The sequence below is a fragment of the Cervus canadensis genome, chromosome 23, assembly GCF_019320065.1.
Source record: "Cervus canadensis isolate Bull #8, Minnesota chromosome 23, ASM1932006v1, whole genome shotgun sequence".
NCBI classification, from domain to species: Eukaryota; Metazoa; Chordata; class Mammalia; order Artiodactyla; family Cervidae; genus Cervus; species Cervus canadensis.
In genome coordinates, this window is record NC_057408.1 from 26,317,743 (window position 1) to 26,338,512 (window position 20,770).

The 20,770-nt window shown below is 34.9% G+C and overlaps 1 protein-coding gene across 1 annotated transcript in view; it reads left to right on the plus strand.

The window, feature by feature from the left end:
- The window catches only part of CDH19 (cadherin 19), a 71,204-nt gene that overhangs the window by 28,572 nt on the left and 21,862 nt on the right, over positions 1 to 20,770 (plus strand). Inside the window, exons 4-8 of the mRNA XM_043444374.1 lie at positions 4,655 to 4,774; positions 7,558 to 7,722; positions 10,075 to 10,256; positions 11,016 to 11,269; positions 16,552 to 16,673. Of these exons, the coding sequence (XP_043300309.1) occupies positions 4,655 to 4,774; positions 7,558 to 7,722; positions 10,075 to 10,256; positions 11,016 to 11,269; positions 16,552 to 16,673 (843 nt within the window). The remainder of the gene's footprint in view (positions 1 to 4,654; positions 4,775 to 7,557; positions 7,723 to 10,074; positions 10,257 to 11,015; positions 11,270 to 16,551; positions 16,674 to 20,770) is intronic.

Below are 20,770 nucleotides of genomic sequence, written 5' to 3' on the forward strand. Positions count from 1 at the left end.
ATGGCAATGGATGAGATCTCCTTGTTGAAGAATGTAGGTAGGGAAAAGGAAAACATTGGGGTTTCAGAACTGCTAGATATAAAGGAGTTGCCTGGTGAAGCAGAATCACCAGGCATTGGACAGTCCTATAAGAAAAGAAAGACATGAGAAGCGATATTGCAAAAGAAGAGATCCTCCAGCTGCATGGAAGCTGCTGTGAGGTTGAATAAAATCAACAGATAAGGGTGATTTTTTTTCAAGCATTTGTACAAGTTTACATGTAAATTTACATACATAAAATACATTTTTGTAAGATGATATGTCTGATAAAGTGGGCAAAGTCAAATATCATCTTAAATTTATTTCCATAAAGTCCTTTGTAAAAACTACCTTTAAGATTAAGAGGCTATTCAGCACAACAAAGTTTATTTAAATTTTGCATATTTGAGAAAATATCTCAAGGATAATATAGGAAAACAGCATCAACTGTCAATGTAATGGATAGAATGCAGACGTTCTATATTGCATATTTTGTTGTTATAAACTGTGCTTCCCAGGGGGCACTAGTGGTAAAGAACCTTCCTGCCAATGCTGGAGACATAAGAGACATAGGTTATTATATTACATGCTATGCTGTAAGTTTATTAAAGGAAGAAGTAGACTGAGAAGTTGCTCTTAATAAAATCTGAGAAAATGATTTTTTGTAATTATACTTTCTTCGTTTAACAAGATAGATAAAAATTGATTTAAGAGATCTTTAGACTTCAAAAGTCCAATCATTGGCTCTTTGCATTTACAAATAGTTTGGTCATCTGTGACCAAGCTGCAGTGACAGCTCAGAAATTCAGTGACCTTTGGCTCTTTCAGTCACCAAGCGAAGGTTTTCCGTCTCTCTGTTATACTTTCCTTGCTAATTGAACTTCAAGAATTTATTCAATTTAAGTTTTTAAGAGTTGCCATAAATTTCCCAATTCTAATTAATAGATGGTGTCATAAGATAGAATAATAGGAGTTAAGGGTGAGAAAATTCAGTGTACACATACACAGGTTTTGGGTTATTGCTCCTTCCCTTAGCACAAAATTTTCATGATCATTCTGCATTGTCACAGTGATTCTAAGCAGGTGATCAGCTATCCAGTTCTACCAAGGACCACCTTAGTCAAACCTATATATATACATATATATATATATGTATAGGCAACTTGTACTAGAAGCATTTGTCACTGATTTTTAATTTAAAAAAATATTAATTCTTACATTACAATAAGCCAGAGTGAATTTTGTAGACATCTACTGTTTTACTTCCAGTTTCTTTCATGATGTATGAGACATACAGGCAGTGAATGCAGTTCTTTTTAAGACATGATTAAACTGAATGGGGGCTATATGATAAAACACAGTTAATCTAAGAAACTGATCAAATGATGCAAATGTGGATGAAGAATATCCTGATGATATACTTCAGGTTAAAATAGCCTGCATAAGATAACTTTCATTAATGTACATATAGGTCATTTATCCTTTAGAAATATATTTATTTCTAATATAATTTAGAGAGAATTTAATTTTTCACCTATTAATGTTGTTGAGTCAACATTATCAGTTTTAGTGTGAGTACATTAAAATGTTGATCAAATGAATAAATTGAGGCTAAAAAGGTTAGATTATATGTATGACATATACTATGCTTCATACACTGATAGAGTGAGTAATGCATATTAAAGATGATACTCAACCACCAAGTGTCTGTCTTTACTGGTAATACAAGGAAGTGGACACTTTAAACAGTCATTGATTATTTCCATGAAAGACACATCATTGGCTTCGTGGTGATTTTGCAACTTCCTGTGTACTGCATAACATTCCTGACTGCAAGATCTTCATGACCCAGATAACCATGATGGTGTGATCACTCAACTAGAGCCAGACATCCTGGAATGTAAAGTCAAGTTGGCTTAGGAAGCATCACTATGAACACAGCTAGTAGAGGGATGGAATTCCAGTAGATCTATTTCAAATCCTAAAAGACGATTCTGTGAAAGTGCCACACTGAATAGGCCAGCAAATCTGGAAAATGTACCAGTGGCCACAGGACTGGAAAAGGTCAGTTTTCACTCCAATCCCAAAGAAAGGCAATGCTAAAGAATGTTCAAACCACTACACAATTGCACTCATCTCACTCACTAGCAAAGTAATGCTCAAAATTCTCCAAGCCAGGATGGAACAGAATGTGAGCCATCAGCTTCCAGATGTTCAAGCTGGATTTAGAAAAGGCAGAGGAACCAGAGATCAAATTGCCAACATCTGCTGGATCATCAAAAAAGCAAGAGAGCTCCAGAAAAACATCTACTTTTGCTTTATTGATTACACCAAAACCTTTTAGTGTGTGGATCACAACAAACTGTGGAAAATTCTACAAGAGATGGGAATACCAGGCCACCTTACCTGCCTCCTGAGAAATGTGTATGCAGGTCAAGAAGCAACAGTTAGAACAGGACATGGAACAACAGACTGGTTCCAAATAGGGAAAGGAGTACGTCAAGGCTGTATATTGTCACCCTGCTTGTTTAACTTACTGCAGAGTACATCATGAGAAATGCTTGGCTGGATGAAGCACAAGCTGGAATCAAGATTGCCGTGAGAAATATCAATAACCTCATATATGCAGATGACACCACCCTTATGGCAGAAAGCAAAGAAGAACTAAAGAGCCTCTTGATGAAAGTGAAAGAGGAGACTGAAAAAGTTGGCTTAAAACTCAACATTCAGAAGATCATGGCATCTGGTCCCATCACTTCATGGCAAATAGATGGGGAAACAATACAAACAGTAACAGACTGTATTTTGGGGGCTACAAAATCACTGCAGATGGTGACTGCAGCCACGAAATTAAAAGACGCTTACTCCTTGGAAGAAAAGTTATGACCAACCTAGAAAGCATGTTAAAAAGCAGAGACATCACTTTGCCAACAAAGGTCCAGCTAGTTAAAACTATAGTTTTTCCAGTAGTCATGTATGGATGTGCAAGTTGGACTATAAAGAAAGCTGAGTGCTGAAGAATTGATGCTTTTGAACTGTGATGTTGAAGAAGACTCTTGAGAGTCCCTTGGACAGCAAGGAGATTCAACCAGCCAATTCTAAAGATCAGTCCTGAATATTCATTGGAAGGACTGATGCTGAAGCTGAAACTGCAATACTTTGGCCACCTGATGTGAAGAACTGACTCATTGAAAAGACTCTGATGCTGGGGAAGATTGAAGGCAGGAGGAGAAGGGGACGACAGAGGATGAGACGGTTTGATGGCATCATCGACATGATGGACATAAGTTTGAGTAAGCTCCAGGAGTTTGTGATGGACAGGAAAGCCTGGCGAGGTGCAGTCCATGGGGTCTCAAGGAGTTGGACACGACTGAGCAACTGAACTGAACTGCGAGTCAATGTACAATTTCTCTTATACATGACAAGTCCTCACAAATAATATAAATATACAAAATATTATCAAATGATTTGTATTTCTTAATTGCTTCGATGCATATTTATTATTACTGCTTATATTAATTTAGTATTTTTGAAGATTTCTACAGTTTTTAAATTACTGATTAAGAATGTATACAGGCTTACCTCTCTCTACTGACTTTTTTTAGAGAAAATATTTATAAAGTATTTAGAGGTCTTAAAGTTGATTAATCTGTATTTAATGAAATGTTATGCCAATAAAACTGAAACAGGAGAAAAGAAAGACAGAAACTGAAGAAAATAAATTAGATAATTAGAGCGATGTTAGAATTGACCATTCCTAAATTCCTTCTAAGTTTTATAGCTGATATTTACAAATTATGAGTACGAATAAAGCAAGACTTTATGAAATTAATTTTAGAAGTTCTGCCTCAAATTTGTGTCATCTTAATTTATTTTACATTTATTATTTTCATGGTAAAAATAGAGAACATAGTGCTTCAAAAATGTGTGTTTCCAACAAGACTCATAATGCTAGATTCCATATTTACAAAAAATCATTAGAAAGCACAATTAAATAAATATATTTAATTTAACCATTGATTTTAAACATACAAATATTTATTTCCCATGAATTTTATTGATTGTTACTAAATTAGATTAAGAATGCTTACCTTATCAAGCTGGTAGATTTTTACATTGCACTATAAAAGAAAATTCATTAAAGTAGGCATTTTGTTGAAGGAAATATTAGCCAAATAATTCTGCTTATTTTCAGCTTGACACTATGTCAAGATCATTTTAATAATCTTTATTAATATTTTTATTAAATTCTATAATTTTTTGGAGAACTGGTTACAATATGGTTTTTGAAGAAAAACTGCTTTTAAATTTCCCTTTTACTCCACTAATAAAACATCTTTGAATAATCCTTAATTATATATTTTAGTGGATCACTTAATATTTAGGTTGCATTAGATCATGGATCTACACATTTAAAATTCTATATTGTATTTGGGAATAAGGGCTATTTTTTATAAAGTGATATTTTCATGTCTAAACAAAAATATATTTGTTTCATAATCCAGAAAAAGGAGGGCTAGTCTTTCGTTGCATATCATCATCTTGCTTGCTAAAGAAAGAATATCTTAGAGAACTAGGATCCATTTTCAAAAAGACCAGAGGCTTAATTTCTTGTAACTATTCATGTTCTCTTCAGGAACGTTAGTCATCCAGGTGACAGCAAGTGACGCTGATGATCCTTCAAGTGGCAATAACGCTCGTCTCGTGTACAGCTTACTACAAGGCCAACCATATTTCTCCATTGAACCAACAACAGGTATTCCTGAATGAAATAACGTGCAATTCAACACGATTCTAAGTTGGCAAACATCAAAGCAAAAATTCTCTGCATACAAATGTGTTGTAAAGTGGACCAAATGTTTCCATAAACAAGGAGGTTGTAATGTAATCGTAAGCATTTAATTATTTTTAATTTTTTAGCTGATTTTTCTAAGGTTGGGAGATTAGGTTTTTCACATCCATACCACAAATTATTTGTGTATGGGTTATAAAGCATATCTAAGGTTTATTACAATTTAAAAATATGGGGAAAAGACATTTACAAACAATTGACAAAAAATTGATACACAGAAAGCCTGCAAGCATATTAAAATTGTGCAACCTTATTAGTCATCATGGAAATGCAAATTGAAATCACAGAGTACCACCTGTACACCTAGCCAGAGTGAGGTTAATCCTGACTTTATGGCTGGGTGTGGAAACTTAAAATTAATAGCTCTGTGTTTTATGTCCTTCTGATTTACATGAATATAGCATTTGGTTTTCCTATCCTTGCTTCTCCAATTTCTGTTAATCAATTGAATACTTTATAGAATAAATAAAGCAAAAATCTCTCTCTTTATATCTATTAAACACATAAGAATTACATAACATTGGTTCATTCAACAAATATGACTTCTTTGGTCACTGCAAAGATTAAGTCCACATAAATATGCTTATGGTCTTTAAAGGTGAAACAAAGAAGTACCTAACTAACTACCCATAAATGTGGCAAGTACAAAAAGCAGTAAAATTCTATGGTTGTTAATGAGACAATTATTATATCCATATTGATGACAAGAAAAGCTTTAAGCAATTAAAGTATGTGTTGGGTCTTTAAGCATTCTTTATTGATTCATTCATTCAGCAAATATTAAATGTCTTAGCCTTTATCAATCAGGTGTCTTGTGAGAATCAGATTCTGAAAAATATGATTTGAGTGACTATATTCTTAATTCTCCCAGGATAATACCTAGTTTCTATTATCCTGAATGTATAAGTTAAAGTTATTTTAATACATGCAGTGAATGGATGCCTGAAGACATTAGGTTTTCATTCTCTTACACGATCTTGGTTGAGAAGGGCCAAATATGCAACAGGCGTTGTGTTTACAACATACTACATTTACAGCCGTACAACACTGCAATATTAAAAAAATAAAAATAAAAGGAAACAACAGGAATTCTTTTTTCTTGGAATTTAAATATAAATATTAAGCATTTGCATATTGATAAATACATGCATACAGTTTGTGTGTATCATGAAGTAAAATAAACAAGGTTCAATAGAAGAAAGTAAGCACTATTTCATATTGTCTGGCAAGGCAGAATACGCTGAAAACAGGATGCTGAGCTGAGCCTATGACCAAAGTGAGGAGTGGAAGGCATTCCAGGTTGTGGGAAATCCCTGAGAAGGGGAACTGTTGAAGCTCTTAGACTACCCAGGCACCAGGGTGAGGAAATACAAGGGGAGGGAGACAGAAAGTGGGTTGTCTGTGACGTAGGCGTGTGCCGGGTGGCACTCGACCTTCTCAGCCATTTCAAGCATTGTCTTTCCCCCCCTAGTCCTCACTGGCTTCTGAAATATTATATGTTGAGAAAATTTGCTAAAGCAATTAATTTCATTAGAAGAGGAGCTGTAGAGTGAGCAGCAAGGCAATTGAAAGCCAAAACACAGAAGAGTTAAATTTTGGAGTGTGTAAGAGGATCTAGGAATATATTTAAATTTGTTCATTCTAAAGATGAGAAGAAAAGAAAATGAAGTAGGCAATATAAGTTGAAGCCTCTACACATGGGAAGTGAAGGCCTTTGTGTTCCTCTCAGTCTCCACACCTTTGGATATATAATTCAAAAACTCTAATATTATTCACCTTTGCTAACATCAAATACAATTCTCCATTGAGTCACACCTAGGGAAGACAGTAGCAGCATCTGTTTCATAATATTCTATGGTTTCCATATTGATTACACATACTAGAATACAATTGTGAAACACCAGTCCACAGTTAAAATATCATCATAGTGAAGTCCAATTTATCCTTCCTTTATTTTTGTTCAGGTATCACAGTTTTTAATCAATACCTTTGCCCAGACATTGTTGAAGATTAGCCATTCTCTTTCTTATATTTGTATTATGTGTTCCCCAAATCTTTACAATTGCATTTTGCCCACCTATTCACCACCTTAAGTTTCTCCTAGGTTTTTTCAACAATGATTAACTTTTTAATAAATGATTTTATAGAAAGTGCACACTTAATATGACAATTTCATGGTCCAGTGTGGATTTGAATATCTCTGTTGGTAGACTATGAGTAACTGTGAATCGAAGATAGCCCTTCTTCATATGTTATGACTCAAAATAAATTTTAAACCACAGGTGCACAGTATTTTTGGCATAAATTTAGCATTTTAATTTACACACATATCCATAATAAACCAACTTCTTCCAAGTTTAGGGGAACAGTTAATTGTAGCACCCTAGTTTTAGGTCAGAGAAGCAAAGCAGAAAAATAAGACTTTCTTCTCTCCCTGTGGTTTATCTTAACATAGTGTTTTACTAAGGATTTACTACTATTAGTATTGTGATGACTACTCTAAACTCTAGGCAGAGTTGGTGATTAGTTTATTGTCATATTTTTATCTCCAGGGCAGCATCTGGCACATTGTAATGATTCAAAAGGTGTCAAACAAGTGATCTTATGTTTAAATTCTTAAGAAATTAACTAGGGAGATGCCATGGTTAATCATGAAATAATAATTGTAGTTTGTTACCTTTTTAAAGGAAAAATAAGAATATCTTCTAAAATGGATAGAGAACTGCAAGATGAGTATTGGGTGATTATTCAAGCCAAAGACATGATTGGTCTGCCTGGAGCACTGTCTGGAACAACAAGTGTATTAGTCAAACTTTCTGATGTCAATGACAATAAACCCATATTTAAAGACAGTAAGTAAGAAGTACCCTAACAAATGATTTTTGAAAGTATGGCAAACAGCATAGACTAAGTCTTGATTTGGCAATGTGTTAGAGCATCTGCTTTCAGATTTAGGATCGTGTCCCTCTCTCCTCAAGAGTAATGTGTTGGCAATTTTTAATTTGTGCAATCAAGTAAATGATTCTTTTAACTTCCCCACAATGATAGATACACGATAGCACACTTAAACTCTTACTTCCTGAAAACAGCAAAATATTATCAACTTTAAAGTAACATTTCTCCCACTTAAAGAAAGAGAAAGATCTCACAAGGCAGTCCGTGTAGTGACTCGCTGCAATGTGCTTCTAAAGAAATCAAGAATCCCTTTAAAGGAAAATTGTATTGAATGTACTCCTTTTTTTTAATTATAAGATTTATTCTTTAGGATATTATCATTCCTGATGATTTTTTACATTTCAGCATAAGTTACAAATGATATACGAGTGACTAATTTTTAATAAGTTTTATGCAAGTTATTTCTGAAAAGTAAAGAAAGGAAGCTTATTTATTTTTATTTGTGTCAATGTATCTCAAATATAACTGCCATTATTTTTTTTTTCAATAAAAAGAATAGAGTCATCTGACACCAGCATGGTTTTTCACAACCAACTATTGTGTCTCCATCATTTTTTCTTTTTAAAATTATTTTATTGATGTATAGTTTGGGCTTCCCTGGTGGCTCAGACAGTAAAGAATCCACTTGCAATGCAGGAGACCTGAGTTCAGTCCCTGAGTTAAGAAAATCCCCTGGAGAAGGGAATGGCTACCCACTCCAGTATTCTGACTTGGAGAGTTCCATGGACAGACGAGCCTGGTGGGTTACAGTCCATGGGGTCACAAAGAGTTGGGCATGACTTAGTGACTTTCACTTTCATAATTGATTTACAGTGTTGTGTTAATATCTACTATACAGCAGAGTGATTCAGTTATACACATATATACGTTCTTTTTCACATTATTTTCCTTTATTATTTATCACAGGGTATTGGATACAGTTCCCTGTGTTCTACAGGAGGACTTGTTTAACCATTCTCTGTATAATAGTTTTCACCAGTTAGTTCTAAACTTCTAATCCATCCTTTCCCCGACTCCCCATCTCACTTGGCAACCACAATTCTGTTCTCTGTATCAGTAAGTCTGTTTTTGTTTTGTTCAGTTCAATTCAGTTCAGTCACTCAGTTGTGTCCAGATCTTTGCGACCCCATAAATCGAAGCACACCAGGCCTCCCTGTCCATCACCAACTCCTTAAGTTTACCCAAACCCATGCCCATCGAGTTGGTGATGCCATCCAGCCATCTCATCCTCTGTCGTCCCCTTCTCTTCCTGCCCCCAATCCCTCCCAGCATCAGGGTCTTTTCCAATGAGTCAACTCTTCGCATGAGGTGGCCAAAGTATTGGAGTTTCAGCTTCAGCATCGGTCATAAGTTCATTTGTGTCATATTTTAGATTCCACATATAAGTTACAGCATATGGCATTTGTCTTTCTCTTCCCAACATACTTCACTTAGTATAATAATCTGTAGGTCCATACATGTTGCTGCAGATGTTCTTATTTCATTCTATTTTATGGCTGCATACTTCTACATCTTTCTCTTTCATTTCAACTGTGATTAATGCAATCCAAGTTCATATTCTCAAAAATCAAACTGCTACACTTAGAACTCAACTGTTTGCTTTTAGACTCTACTTTCTTCAATTCATACTTATATTTATTGGTAATTTTAGGTTTCAGAGAATGCCTGAGTAAAATTGAAAAACTTTTTATCAAATATAATTTGGCATTGTTGAAGGACACAGTAGAAAATAAATCCATGAATATTGAGAAGCTATGAGTATGAATGGGCTTCCCTGATGGCTCAGACAGTAAAGAAGCTGCCTGCAATGCAAGAAACCTGGGTTTCATCCTTGGGTCAGGAAGATCCCCTGGAGAAGGGAATGTTCACCCATTCTCCCTGGAGAATCCCAAGGACAGAGGAACCTGGCAAGCTATAGCCCATGGGGTCACAAAGAGTTGGACATGATTGACTGACTCACACACACACACACACACAAATATGTATAGAAATTTGGAACTTATGTGTAGTGGTGAAAGAACTTTCTAAGATATCTTTAAAGAGAAAATAATAAATACTCAAAAAGATATGAGGGAAATGTTTAGACTGCAAAATATAAAGGGAGAGTGAGGTGTATTTAGAATAAGCAATTAGTGAAAAGAGTGGGTATGTTTTTTTCTGACAGCGCATTAAATAAAGGCAGGGTGCTATATTTGGAAGTTCTTTATGTTAATTATCTGTGCGAAATATCCTGAATTTTGTTTTTGAAGGTTTATATCGCTTGACTGTCTCTGAATCTGCACCTGTTGGGACATCTATAGGAAAAATCATGGCATATGATAATGACATAGGAGAGAATGCAGAAATGGACTACAGCATCGAAGACGATTCAAGAACATTTGACGTCATTACCAATAATGAGACCCAAGAAGGAATAATTATACTAAAAAAGGTATGTGCATTAAAGTTGTTTCTTTTGCATAATAATGCAAAATCAAATCAGAAATACATATAATTATATTGTGTAACCAGTTAGTGTTTGTTTCAATTAAGTAATTAAATTAAGACTCAGTGATTTACAGTTTACAGAACAAAGGAAAGATATGTGTGCTTTTAAAAAAATTCTAAGATGTTTCATTTTTTAGAATATTAACATATATGATTATTGTCTACATTTTAGCATAAATTACAAATCATACTTTAAAAATAGCTAATTATCAGTTTTGTGCAAGATACTTCTGAATAAATTAAGAAAAAGTTCAGTTATTTATATTTCTATTGATATATTTCAGATATAACTGAGGAGAGAGTTATTACAGAGCTCCTTGAGTTACACTGTAGGAGAGGTTTTGAAAAAGATTTCAAAGAGGACAAATTTAAAGATTTTAAGAGGACAAACTTTTCAAAAATATCTTAAATAACAGGAAATTAATTCTCAACTCCCTATTTATACTCAGAAAAGTATAGTTTTAATCCTTAAAAAAAACTAATTATTAACCAAATACATTTTGTAATAGATGTAAATAACAAAATACACATAACATAGGGATTTTCTCCACAACTACTAAGTAATGACAATCTCATTGGGATCCAAGAACATAAGTAGTAAAAACCTAACTGGAAAGCTCCTGAGACTTAATTTAACAACAAAACCTTTCTTTTCCCCTAAGTAATTCCTTGGGTTTTCTCTGTATACTGTATTACTTTGCAGAATGTGAATTTTGAGGACCAGAACCACTATCGTATTAGAGCAAAAGTTAAAAACCCCCAAGTTGATGAGCAACTCAGGGAATACCACACTGAAGCTTCCACCACTGTCATCAAGATCCAGGTGGAAGATGTTGATGAGCCTCCTGTTTTCCTCCTCCCATATTACATCTTTGAAATCTTTGAAGAATGCCCTCATGGATCCTCTGTAGGCACGGTCTCTGCCACTGATCCTGATCAGAGGAAATCTCCTATTGGGTATGTCTGGAAGCCCAGCTTCACATTGATAAATGAGGGAACACAGATTAGCTTGAAAATAAAATTTTTTATAAGTGGAACAAGGATATATCTAGACCTATATTTCTCTCTATGGTCATTTATAAAATTTGCAACAGTTTAAAGAAGTCAAAACAGGAAACCTCACTATTGGTTAAGATGCAAATAAATAAGCACTTGCAAATATGGACAAGAGAGAGGCAGTGCACTGAAATTCAGTGCAATCAACTCTATTAATTGGGATAGGGATGTGAGGGAAAAGAAACCCTCGATTATGCCAAGTCAGAGCAGAAACAAAGTTGATAACAATGTGGTTCGTACAAATAGTATTTGATTAAGTTAAAGTAAAAGTCGCTCAGTCATGTCTGACACTTTGCGACCCCATGGACTCTTATACAGTCCATGGAATTCTCCAGGCCAGAATACTGGAGTGGGTAGCTGTTCCCTTCTCCACAGGATCTTCCCAGCCCAGGGGTTGAACCCAGGTCTCCCGCATTGTGAGCTGTTCTTTACCAGTTGAGCCACCAGGGAATGATATTCAAAAGTTAACCAAGCTTTTACAAGGTAACTTTAAAGGCATACAAATGAGTCCAATCAGTTAGAAATAAGTTTTTGTGTTGCAATTAAACTATATTTACCATCCATTTAATTAGTCTGTTACATTCATGTAATATATTTTCTCCTTTTTTAAAAACAAATTATTCTCCTTGTAGTTCTCATTAAAGATAAAAGCAAAAGCTGTTATTACATTTTGCTGTTGTCACATTTTTCTTATATATGTTACATAATATTTCACATATAATCATCTAAATTTAATGCCTGTGTATTGTTTTTTTTAATGCCATATTTTCAGCTATGTTTTTACTCATCATTATCTCTGATAGCTCAGTTGGTAAAGAATCTGTCTGCAATGCAGGAGACCCTGGTTCGATTCCTAAGTCAGGAAGATCTGCTGGAGAAGGGACAGGCTACCCACTCCAGTATTCTTGAGCTTCCCTGGTGTTTCAGGCAGTAAAGAATCCTCCCTCAATGTGGGAGACCTGGGTTTGATCCCTGGGTTAGGAAGATCCCCTGGAGAAGGAAGAAGCTACCCACTCCAGTATTCTGGCCTGGAGAATTCCATGGACAGAAGAGCCTGGCAGGCTACAGTCCATGGAATTGCAAAGAGTTTGACATGGACTGAGGCTACTTATACTTTCATAAAGCATTCATCACTCATTGCCTTATTTACACAACTGAGATTACATATTTAAATTGTTTCTACAATGTGTCATTATAAATGATGACATAATGAAAACTTTAATCATGAAAGCATTTGTTAAGTTATGTGTTCTTTAGTATTGTCAGAAAAACAAGCAGGTTAACAGACATGCTATTTAAAATTTAAACAACATACTGTGCTTTGATTATATACACACACACATATATTGGAAGTCTTCCCTAGTGGCTCAGACAATAAAGAATTTGCCTGCAATGCAGGAGACCCAGGTTGGATCCCTGGGTTGGGAAGATTCCCTGGAGAAGGAAATGGCAGCCCACTCCAGTATTCTTGCCTGGAGAACCCCATGGACAGAGGAGTCTGGCAGGCTACAGTCCATGGAGTCACAAAGAGTCCAACATGACTGAACAACTCACACACACACACATATACTACATATATATTCATTACTAAATTTACTGCTAATAAATAGGAACTATATCTACATGTTAGAAGGCAGCATTTTGTGATTAGGAGTTCCAGTGGGAAACTGGAGCATTGTCTGTCTTAAAAATTTAAAGAACCTTCTTCTTTGTATCAGTTGCTCTTCCAAAGAGCAAAGCAATACCCAGCATCTTAGTATATGGAAGCCTGTGTAATTATCTGGACTATAAATATGGAAAATAGATGAATAAGGGAAGGTGGTGGAGGAAAACATGTATTAATAGTTGTTTTAAGGATTTTAGTGTGCTGGGAGTTAGGACCTCGAAATGATCTATAATAAAAACTCCATCATAAAGTTATAAGAAACTGCACAAGAAATCTTCCCGAAATTTTTCATCTTATCCCCATTCTCTATATTACTGCATTGTTTAGATGACAGACAGAAGGAATGAATACTTTTGCCACTACTGTGGATGATTCATTCCTTGGACATTGTTAAAATTTCCTTTCTAACTAAACCTAGAGTCAAATCTTGTAATTTTTATAAATATGGGAATGGCAGCAAAATCTTTTCTGTCCTAAAAAGAAGAGCAAGTTAAATTTAAGCAAAAAAAAAAAGAAAGAAAATTAAAAACTTTTTAGAGTAGAAGCAGTGAAATTGAAAATAGAGATATACAATGGAATGATAGCTGGTTCTTCCAAAACACCAGTAGAAATTATCCTTCTAACCAGACTACCAAGGGGAAAAAGAGAAGAGACAAAAGTTACCATTATCAGAAATGAAGGAGGGAATGCAGTTATTGAACCTGTAGACATTAAACAGTATTATAAGGATATACTGAGACAACACTATGTCTATAAATTCAGACCAATTCCTTGAAAGAGAAAAACTGCCTGCATTCACAGCAAAAGATAAATAATCTGAGTAGTCAGGCTTGTGGGAAACAGTCTAGCTCATAAGCTGGAAGCAGGTTTGTGTTTCGTTCAAGAATGACAAGGATTTCTTTCACCAGCGGAAGAAGCTGCCTTTAAACATCTTTCACCTGAATCACAGACTTAGGGAACAGACTTGTAGTTCCCAGGGGGAAAGCTGGAGGAAAGGGATAGTTAGGGAGTTTGGGATGGACATGTACACACTGCTATATTTAAAGTGGATAACCAACAAGGAGCTGGTGTATAGCACCTCTGTCCATGGGATTCTCCAGGCAAGAATACTGGAGTAGGTTGCCATTTCCTTCCCCATGGAATCTTCCCAACCCAGGGATTGAACCCAGGTCTCCTGCACTGGAGGCAGATTCTTTGCTGACAGAGCGACCACGGAAGCCCCATAGCACAGGGAACCCTGCTCAATGTTATGTGACAGCCTGTATAGGAGGGGGGTTGGGGGAGCAAGGGTACATGCATATATATGGCCGAATCGTTTCCCTCTTCACCTGAAATTATCACAACATTCTTTGTTAATTGGCTATACCCCAATACAAAGTTAAAAGTTTTTTAAAAAAACTAAATCCTCTATTACTTGTGCATAAAAGCATACTTAAAAGCATCCTTGAAAGATCTGGTGGAGTTGAACCTACTTGGGAAGATTTAGCCTTTGTTATGGGCTTGGCTTTTATGTGTCTGTTCTTCTTCTGGGAGATGGGAATAGTACTTTTGTAGAGGTCTATGAAGATTAAGAACAGACTATAAAGGCATCCTTATATGCATGGAAAAATCATTTGTTTATATCTTTCTGTCAGGAGCCCTTAGCAGTGAGAAAACACTGAATAACCACATTCTATTCACTCAGCACTTTTAGCGGAATGAAGAGTCTTTAAAAAGGAATTGCAAAGCAAACCAAAGATTAATCTGAACATCTAAACTTTACGTTTTAGGCTTTTTAGTCCATGCTCTTTCTAATATATATTACACACTTATTTCTTAAATGGTGAAGTGAAGTGAAAGTCGCTCAGTCGTGTCCGACTTTGTGGTGTTGGAGAAGACTGTTGAGAGTCCCTTGGACTGCAAGGGGATCAAACCAGTCAATCCTAAAGGAAATCAACCCTGAATATTCATTGGAAGGACTGATGCTGAAACTGAAGCTCCAATATGTTGGTCACCCGATACAAAGAGCCGACTCATTAGAAAAGACCCTGAAGCTGGGAAAGATTGAAGTCAGGAGAAGGGGACGACAGAGGATAAGATGGTTGGATGGCATCACCGATTTAGTGGACCTGAGTGTGAGCAAGCTCTGGGAAATGGTGAAGGACAGGGAAGCCTGGCATGCTGCAGTCCATGGGGTCACAAAGAGTCAGACACAACTGAGCAACTGAACAACAACTGTTTCATTTTGCAAAAAAAAATCTAAGTAGGAAATGTGACCACTTGTAGATATGTAAGCAAATTGCTTATAAAGATTTAACAATGAGCAGAGTTAAAACTGAATTTCCTTAAAGCTTAATTCTTTGTAGTTTCTATTTTAATTTCCCCCTGAACACCAACCTACAAATTAGTGTGATAATTTTAGGGACCTGTCAATTCAAGATTAAAATGTTCTCATCTACTGCCACAGAACATGGCAAACCTCACTGATGTCTCATCAAAGTCTTCAGCAATATATATGCAGTTAGAAGCCATCATTGAACTCTAGTTATTACTCTTCTTTAATTTTTATTATTAATCATTTGCAAGCAGATAAGACATGCTGAGTATTTCAAAGACTTCTTTCATTGTGGAATTTGAGATAATTTCCCATGCTTTTGCATGAGAGAATTTTATTATCTGACTTCTTTCCAATAATGACCTAATATACCTACTATCTTTACTTGCTCTCTTTTAGGATATGTATACACATATAACATATACTTTATTTTTATTAGGGCTTCCCTGGTGTCTCATTTGGTAAAGAATCTGCCTGCAATGCAGGAGACCACCTTCCTCAAGGAGACCAGGGTTCGATTCCTGGGTTGGGAAGATCCCCTGGAGAAGGGAATGGCAACCCACTTCAGTATTCTTACCTGGAAAATCCCATGGACAGAGGATCCTGGTGGGCTACAGTCCATGGGAGTTACAAGAATCGTACATGACCTAGCGAAAACACTATCAAGTTATTCCCTTTAAACAGAAAAAAAAAAAGAACATTTCTCATATGTCAAAAATCAAGTAATTATAATGTGATGCACAGATTTAGAAAGCAACTATGTGGTACAAGAAGGAGACTCAGCAGCCTACAGTGAGGATTTGTGTTACATTGTCTCAAAGAGGGGAAAAATGTATTACAAGCTTTAATCTTTACCTGCATTTATTTGTACTTCTCTTCATTTTGCAAAAGACATTTTGCCATTTCTTTTTAACCAAGTCATTTACTTGTTAAAATTCTCTCTTGGGAATGAGAGTGAGTGGTGTGTCCAGATTTGGCAGACATCATTTGAAAATTAGAGTTTTTTCAGGTTTTTCTCCTCTGTCTCCATTGAGTTGAATATAAATGTAGAAATAACTTTTTTGAAATTTTTCAGCATTATACTAGCTCTCTAGAATGTAGATTTGATATCCTTTTGCTTAAAAAGAACAATGTGTAGTCTTTAAAGTATGTTGTACAGAGAAAATAATACTTTTAAGAAATTATTTGTGTCTGTGTGTGCAGATATTCTATTGCCAGAAGCGAGGTGTTCAGTGTTGATGACAATGGCACAATCTTTACAACTAACCGACTTGATCGAGAGACTAGTGCTTGGTACAACCTAAGTGTTACAGCCACGGAAAAATGTAAGTATTCATTTGAGAACCATATATTGGTTCACTGTATTTTTTTAACACATTCAACAATCTCTAAACATAGGGACAAAAGGTAGGTTAAAATGTTGCTGAAATTAGAATTAAACATTATTTTATATATCAATTCATGCAAGTGTATATAATTTATTATTTAAAAGTTAACAGCTTGTTCATTCTTACCACAGCTTATTTATATACTTACCACAAAATATCTCTGTTTTATTATGGCAATACATAATGTTTAATACAAGAAATGAATCATAGAAAATTCAGAAAAACATAAGAAATAAACCCAAGTCACTTGAAATTCTAAAATCTTTAATTAAGTATAGGCTCTTACAATACATTTTAAATCAATTTTTTTAAACATTGAATATAAATTTTGCAAGTTATTTTTCAAATTGGACATGTAAACTATTGCCCAGCGAAATGTGTTCAAATAAAATTCATGATGTCAGCTGTGCTAATGGTCACGTCTTCAATAATCAGTAGTGACTAGGTATTTTTCCATTTTCAGGTTTCAAAACATAGATAAAATTATTCAGTTTGCCAGTTAATGTCTTCAAAATTTTAATTAATCAGTTATTAAATTAATCAAGCTCAAAAGAATAGAGAGAACACAATGGAAAAGACTATCAAAATCATCACTATTGTAGTCATTGGATTTTGTATAATACAGTAAAGGATTCAGTTTGTGAATTTGAAATGTATCAGAATTCATCCTTTCCAGACTGATTTTACATAGAATTTTAATAATCATGTTTACCTTCTTGGCTTGCTTTTTGAAAGTCTTTAAACACGTATCTTACTCCTCACTTTATTGAGAAATTTGCTGATGAGATGCTGGAATGGAAAGCGTCTCTTGCGTATTTTGTTATACACTGAGTGGCTCTTTGGCACCCAGGAAGACTGGTTCTGAGTCTTGAATTTTCTGTTTAACTAAACACTAAATGGATGGGAGCAAATTTATTGCAAGGGAATAAACGTCTGCTGCACAGAAGAAATGCCAAAGCTTTTGGTGTCAGAAATCACAAGAATGTTTAGCCTACAAGCAAGAAACTTTTATTCACTGGATATTTTGGAGAAAAAAATATATCACTGTTTACAAAACTACTAAAAAAAGAATTGAAATCAATTCAAAGGATGAGTGAACATCTTTGAAAAATGTGTTTCTCAATGAAGTAGTTTTCAACTGTAAATGTTTTAATGAAATTTATGTAAATAATTTATGTAATTTTATGTAAAAAATTTAAAACATGTTTTAATGAAATTTATGTAAATGATTATCCACTGTAATCTTATTTTATATATAAGGAGAACTTAAGTAAGAATATTTCATTAACTTCTATTAAATTAGAAGTGCCACAATTTATGTTATTAAAAAGCAGTGTCTTTAAAATTAATTATGTGTATTCTAAGACACAAATATTGTAAAAAAAAGGTATAAAACAAAATTTATAAATAAAAGAAGACTAAAAATATGGTTAAGGAAAAAATTCCTGAGAAAACAAACTGAAAATAAACAATATATTTATATTACATGAAATTTATTACTGAGAAGTTAATCACTGTTCCAGAAATAAGTGATTAGAAATGTTATCAAGTTTAGAAATTACATAGTTATTGCTGATCTGCTTCTTGTGCTATAAAATTCATTTTCTTAGAGTAAAAAAATTATTTTAAACTCATATTTGAATATATATTTTGTAAAATGTCTGTTTCATTTTAAGGGAACTTGCTTAGCAAGAAATTATGTAACACCAAGCATCCAATTTTCATGCATTTTTTCCCTCTATATCTTGATTCATTTTTAATGCACATTATTAAACTCACTTTAGAACAATTTTGGAGAAAATAATTGTAAGTGCCAATTTTTTATGGTAATATTGACATCAGAAATAATTTTTGACCCATTTAAGTCACTTAAGACATATTAATATAAACAAAACACTCAAATAGTGGAAAACAGAGCTTCATATAAAATTGTTACATGAAGCACTTGTTGCATGCGTTATCTGGAAGGTTGTGACATATCAGTTGTGCTGATTATAGGAAAGACATGTTCCAAATTAACATGTGTTTTCCTGGCAAACGAAGTTCACTGTGTGCTTAGTCTTTTTCCCGGGAAGTTTCCCAAATTAAGCACCAAGCTATTCATCAACATGCCAGCTAAGTGAACTGTCCTCGGAGTTTGTAATTTCCTCAGCTGTGTCTCACCAACAGCAGAAATTTGAAGCAATGGACAGACCATTGTTACAGCTCAGTATATTTTGGCAAGCAAAGGAAAATACATCCTGGATCGAGGAGTAAGGGTGGGTCAACCCAAAAGACGCAAAGAGAAGAGAAGCCCCCGGCTCAATTTTGGCTCCTCTTTTTTTATTGCGCTAGCCAGGAGGGCTGTTTGTTTTACCTGGGGTTCTCACTCCGGTCCTGGGACCTTCCTTTGTTCTATTTTCATGGGCTTTCCCCCCTTTTTGTCTTTTAGCCACTGCCATTCGGGACTCATTTTCCCTATTCTAACTACCTAACAGAATAAAACAACTAACTACTTTAAAATGAAGCTGCAAAGATATGTGTATGGTTTGTATAGTCATGTCAAAGGTTTAATTTGAACTTAATTTATTTTTATTTTTAAATTTTTAAAATTTTAAATTGAAGCATATTTGCTTTACAGAATTTTGTGGTTTCTGTCATACATCAACAAGAATCAGCCATAGGTATACCCATGTTCCCTCCCTCCCAAACCTCCCTCCCATCTCCCTTCCCAATCCACCCTTCAGCCTGTCGCAGGGCCCCTGTTTGAGTTCCCTGAGTCTTATAGCAAATTCCCATTGGCTATCTGTTTTACATATGGTATTGTAAATTTCTGTGTTACTCTCTCCATATGTCCCCCCTCCTCCCTCCTCTCCTCCCACCTGTCCATAGGTCTGTTCTCTATGTCTGTTTCTCCATTGCCACCCTGAAAATAAATTCATCAGTGCCATCTCTTCAGATTCCATATATATGTGTCAGTATGATGTTTCTATTTCTCTTTCTGACTTACTTCACTCTGTATAATAGGCTCTAGTTTCATCCACCTCATTAAAACAGATTCAAATGTGTTCCTTTTTAAGGCTGAGTAGCATTCGATTGTATATATGTACCACTCCTTCTTTATCCATTCATCTGTTGATGGACATCTAGGTTGCTTCCATGTGCTAGCTATTGTAAATAGAGCTGCAGTAACATTGGGGTACATGTGTCTTTTTCAGTTTTGGTTTCCTCAGGGTATATGCCTAGGAGTGGGACTGCTGGGTCATATGGTGGTTTTATTCCTAGCTTTTTAAGGAATCTCCATATTGCCTTCCATAGTGACTGTATCAGTTTACATTCCCACCAGCAATGCAAGATTGTTCCCTTTTCTCTACACCCTCTCCAGCATTTATTCTTTGTAGACTTTTTGATGATAGCCATTCTGACCGGTGTGAGGTGGTATCTCATTGCAGTTTTGATTGCTTTTCTCTGATAATGAGTGATTTGATCATCTTTTCATGTGCTTGTTAGCCATCTGAATATATTCTTTTGATAAATGTCTCTTCAGATCCCTTTCCCACTTTTTGATTGGGTTGTTTGCTTTTTGGTACTGAGTTGTATAAGCTTTTTGTATATTTTGTAAATTAGTTCTTTATTGGTTGTTTCTTTTGCTATTATTTTTTCCCATTCTGTGGGTTGTCTTTTCACCTTGTTTGTAGTTTCCTTTGTTGTGCAAAAGCTTTTAAATTTAATTAGGTCCCACTTGTTTATTTTTGTTTTTATTTACATTACTCTAGGAGGTGTATCATAGGAGATCTTACTTTGATTTATGTCATTGAGTGTTCTGCTTATGTTCTCATCTAAGAGTTTCATATTTTCTGGTCTTACATTTAGGTCTTTAATTCATTTTTGAGTTTATATTTGTGTATGGCATTAGGTAGTGATATAATTTCATTCTTTTGTCACATAGCTGTCCAGTTATCTCAGCACCACTTATTGAAGAGGCTGTCTTTGACCCATTGTATATTCTTGCCTCCTTTGTCAAAAGTAAGGTACTCATAGATGTGTGGGTTTAT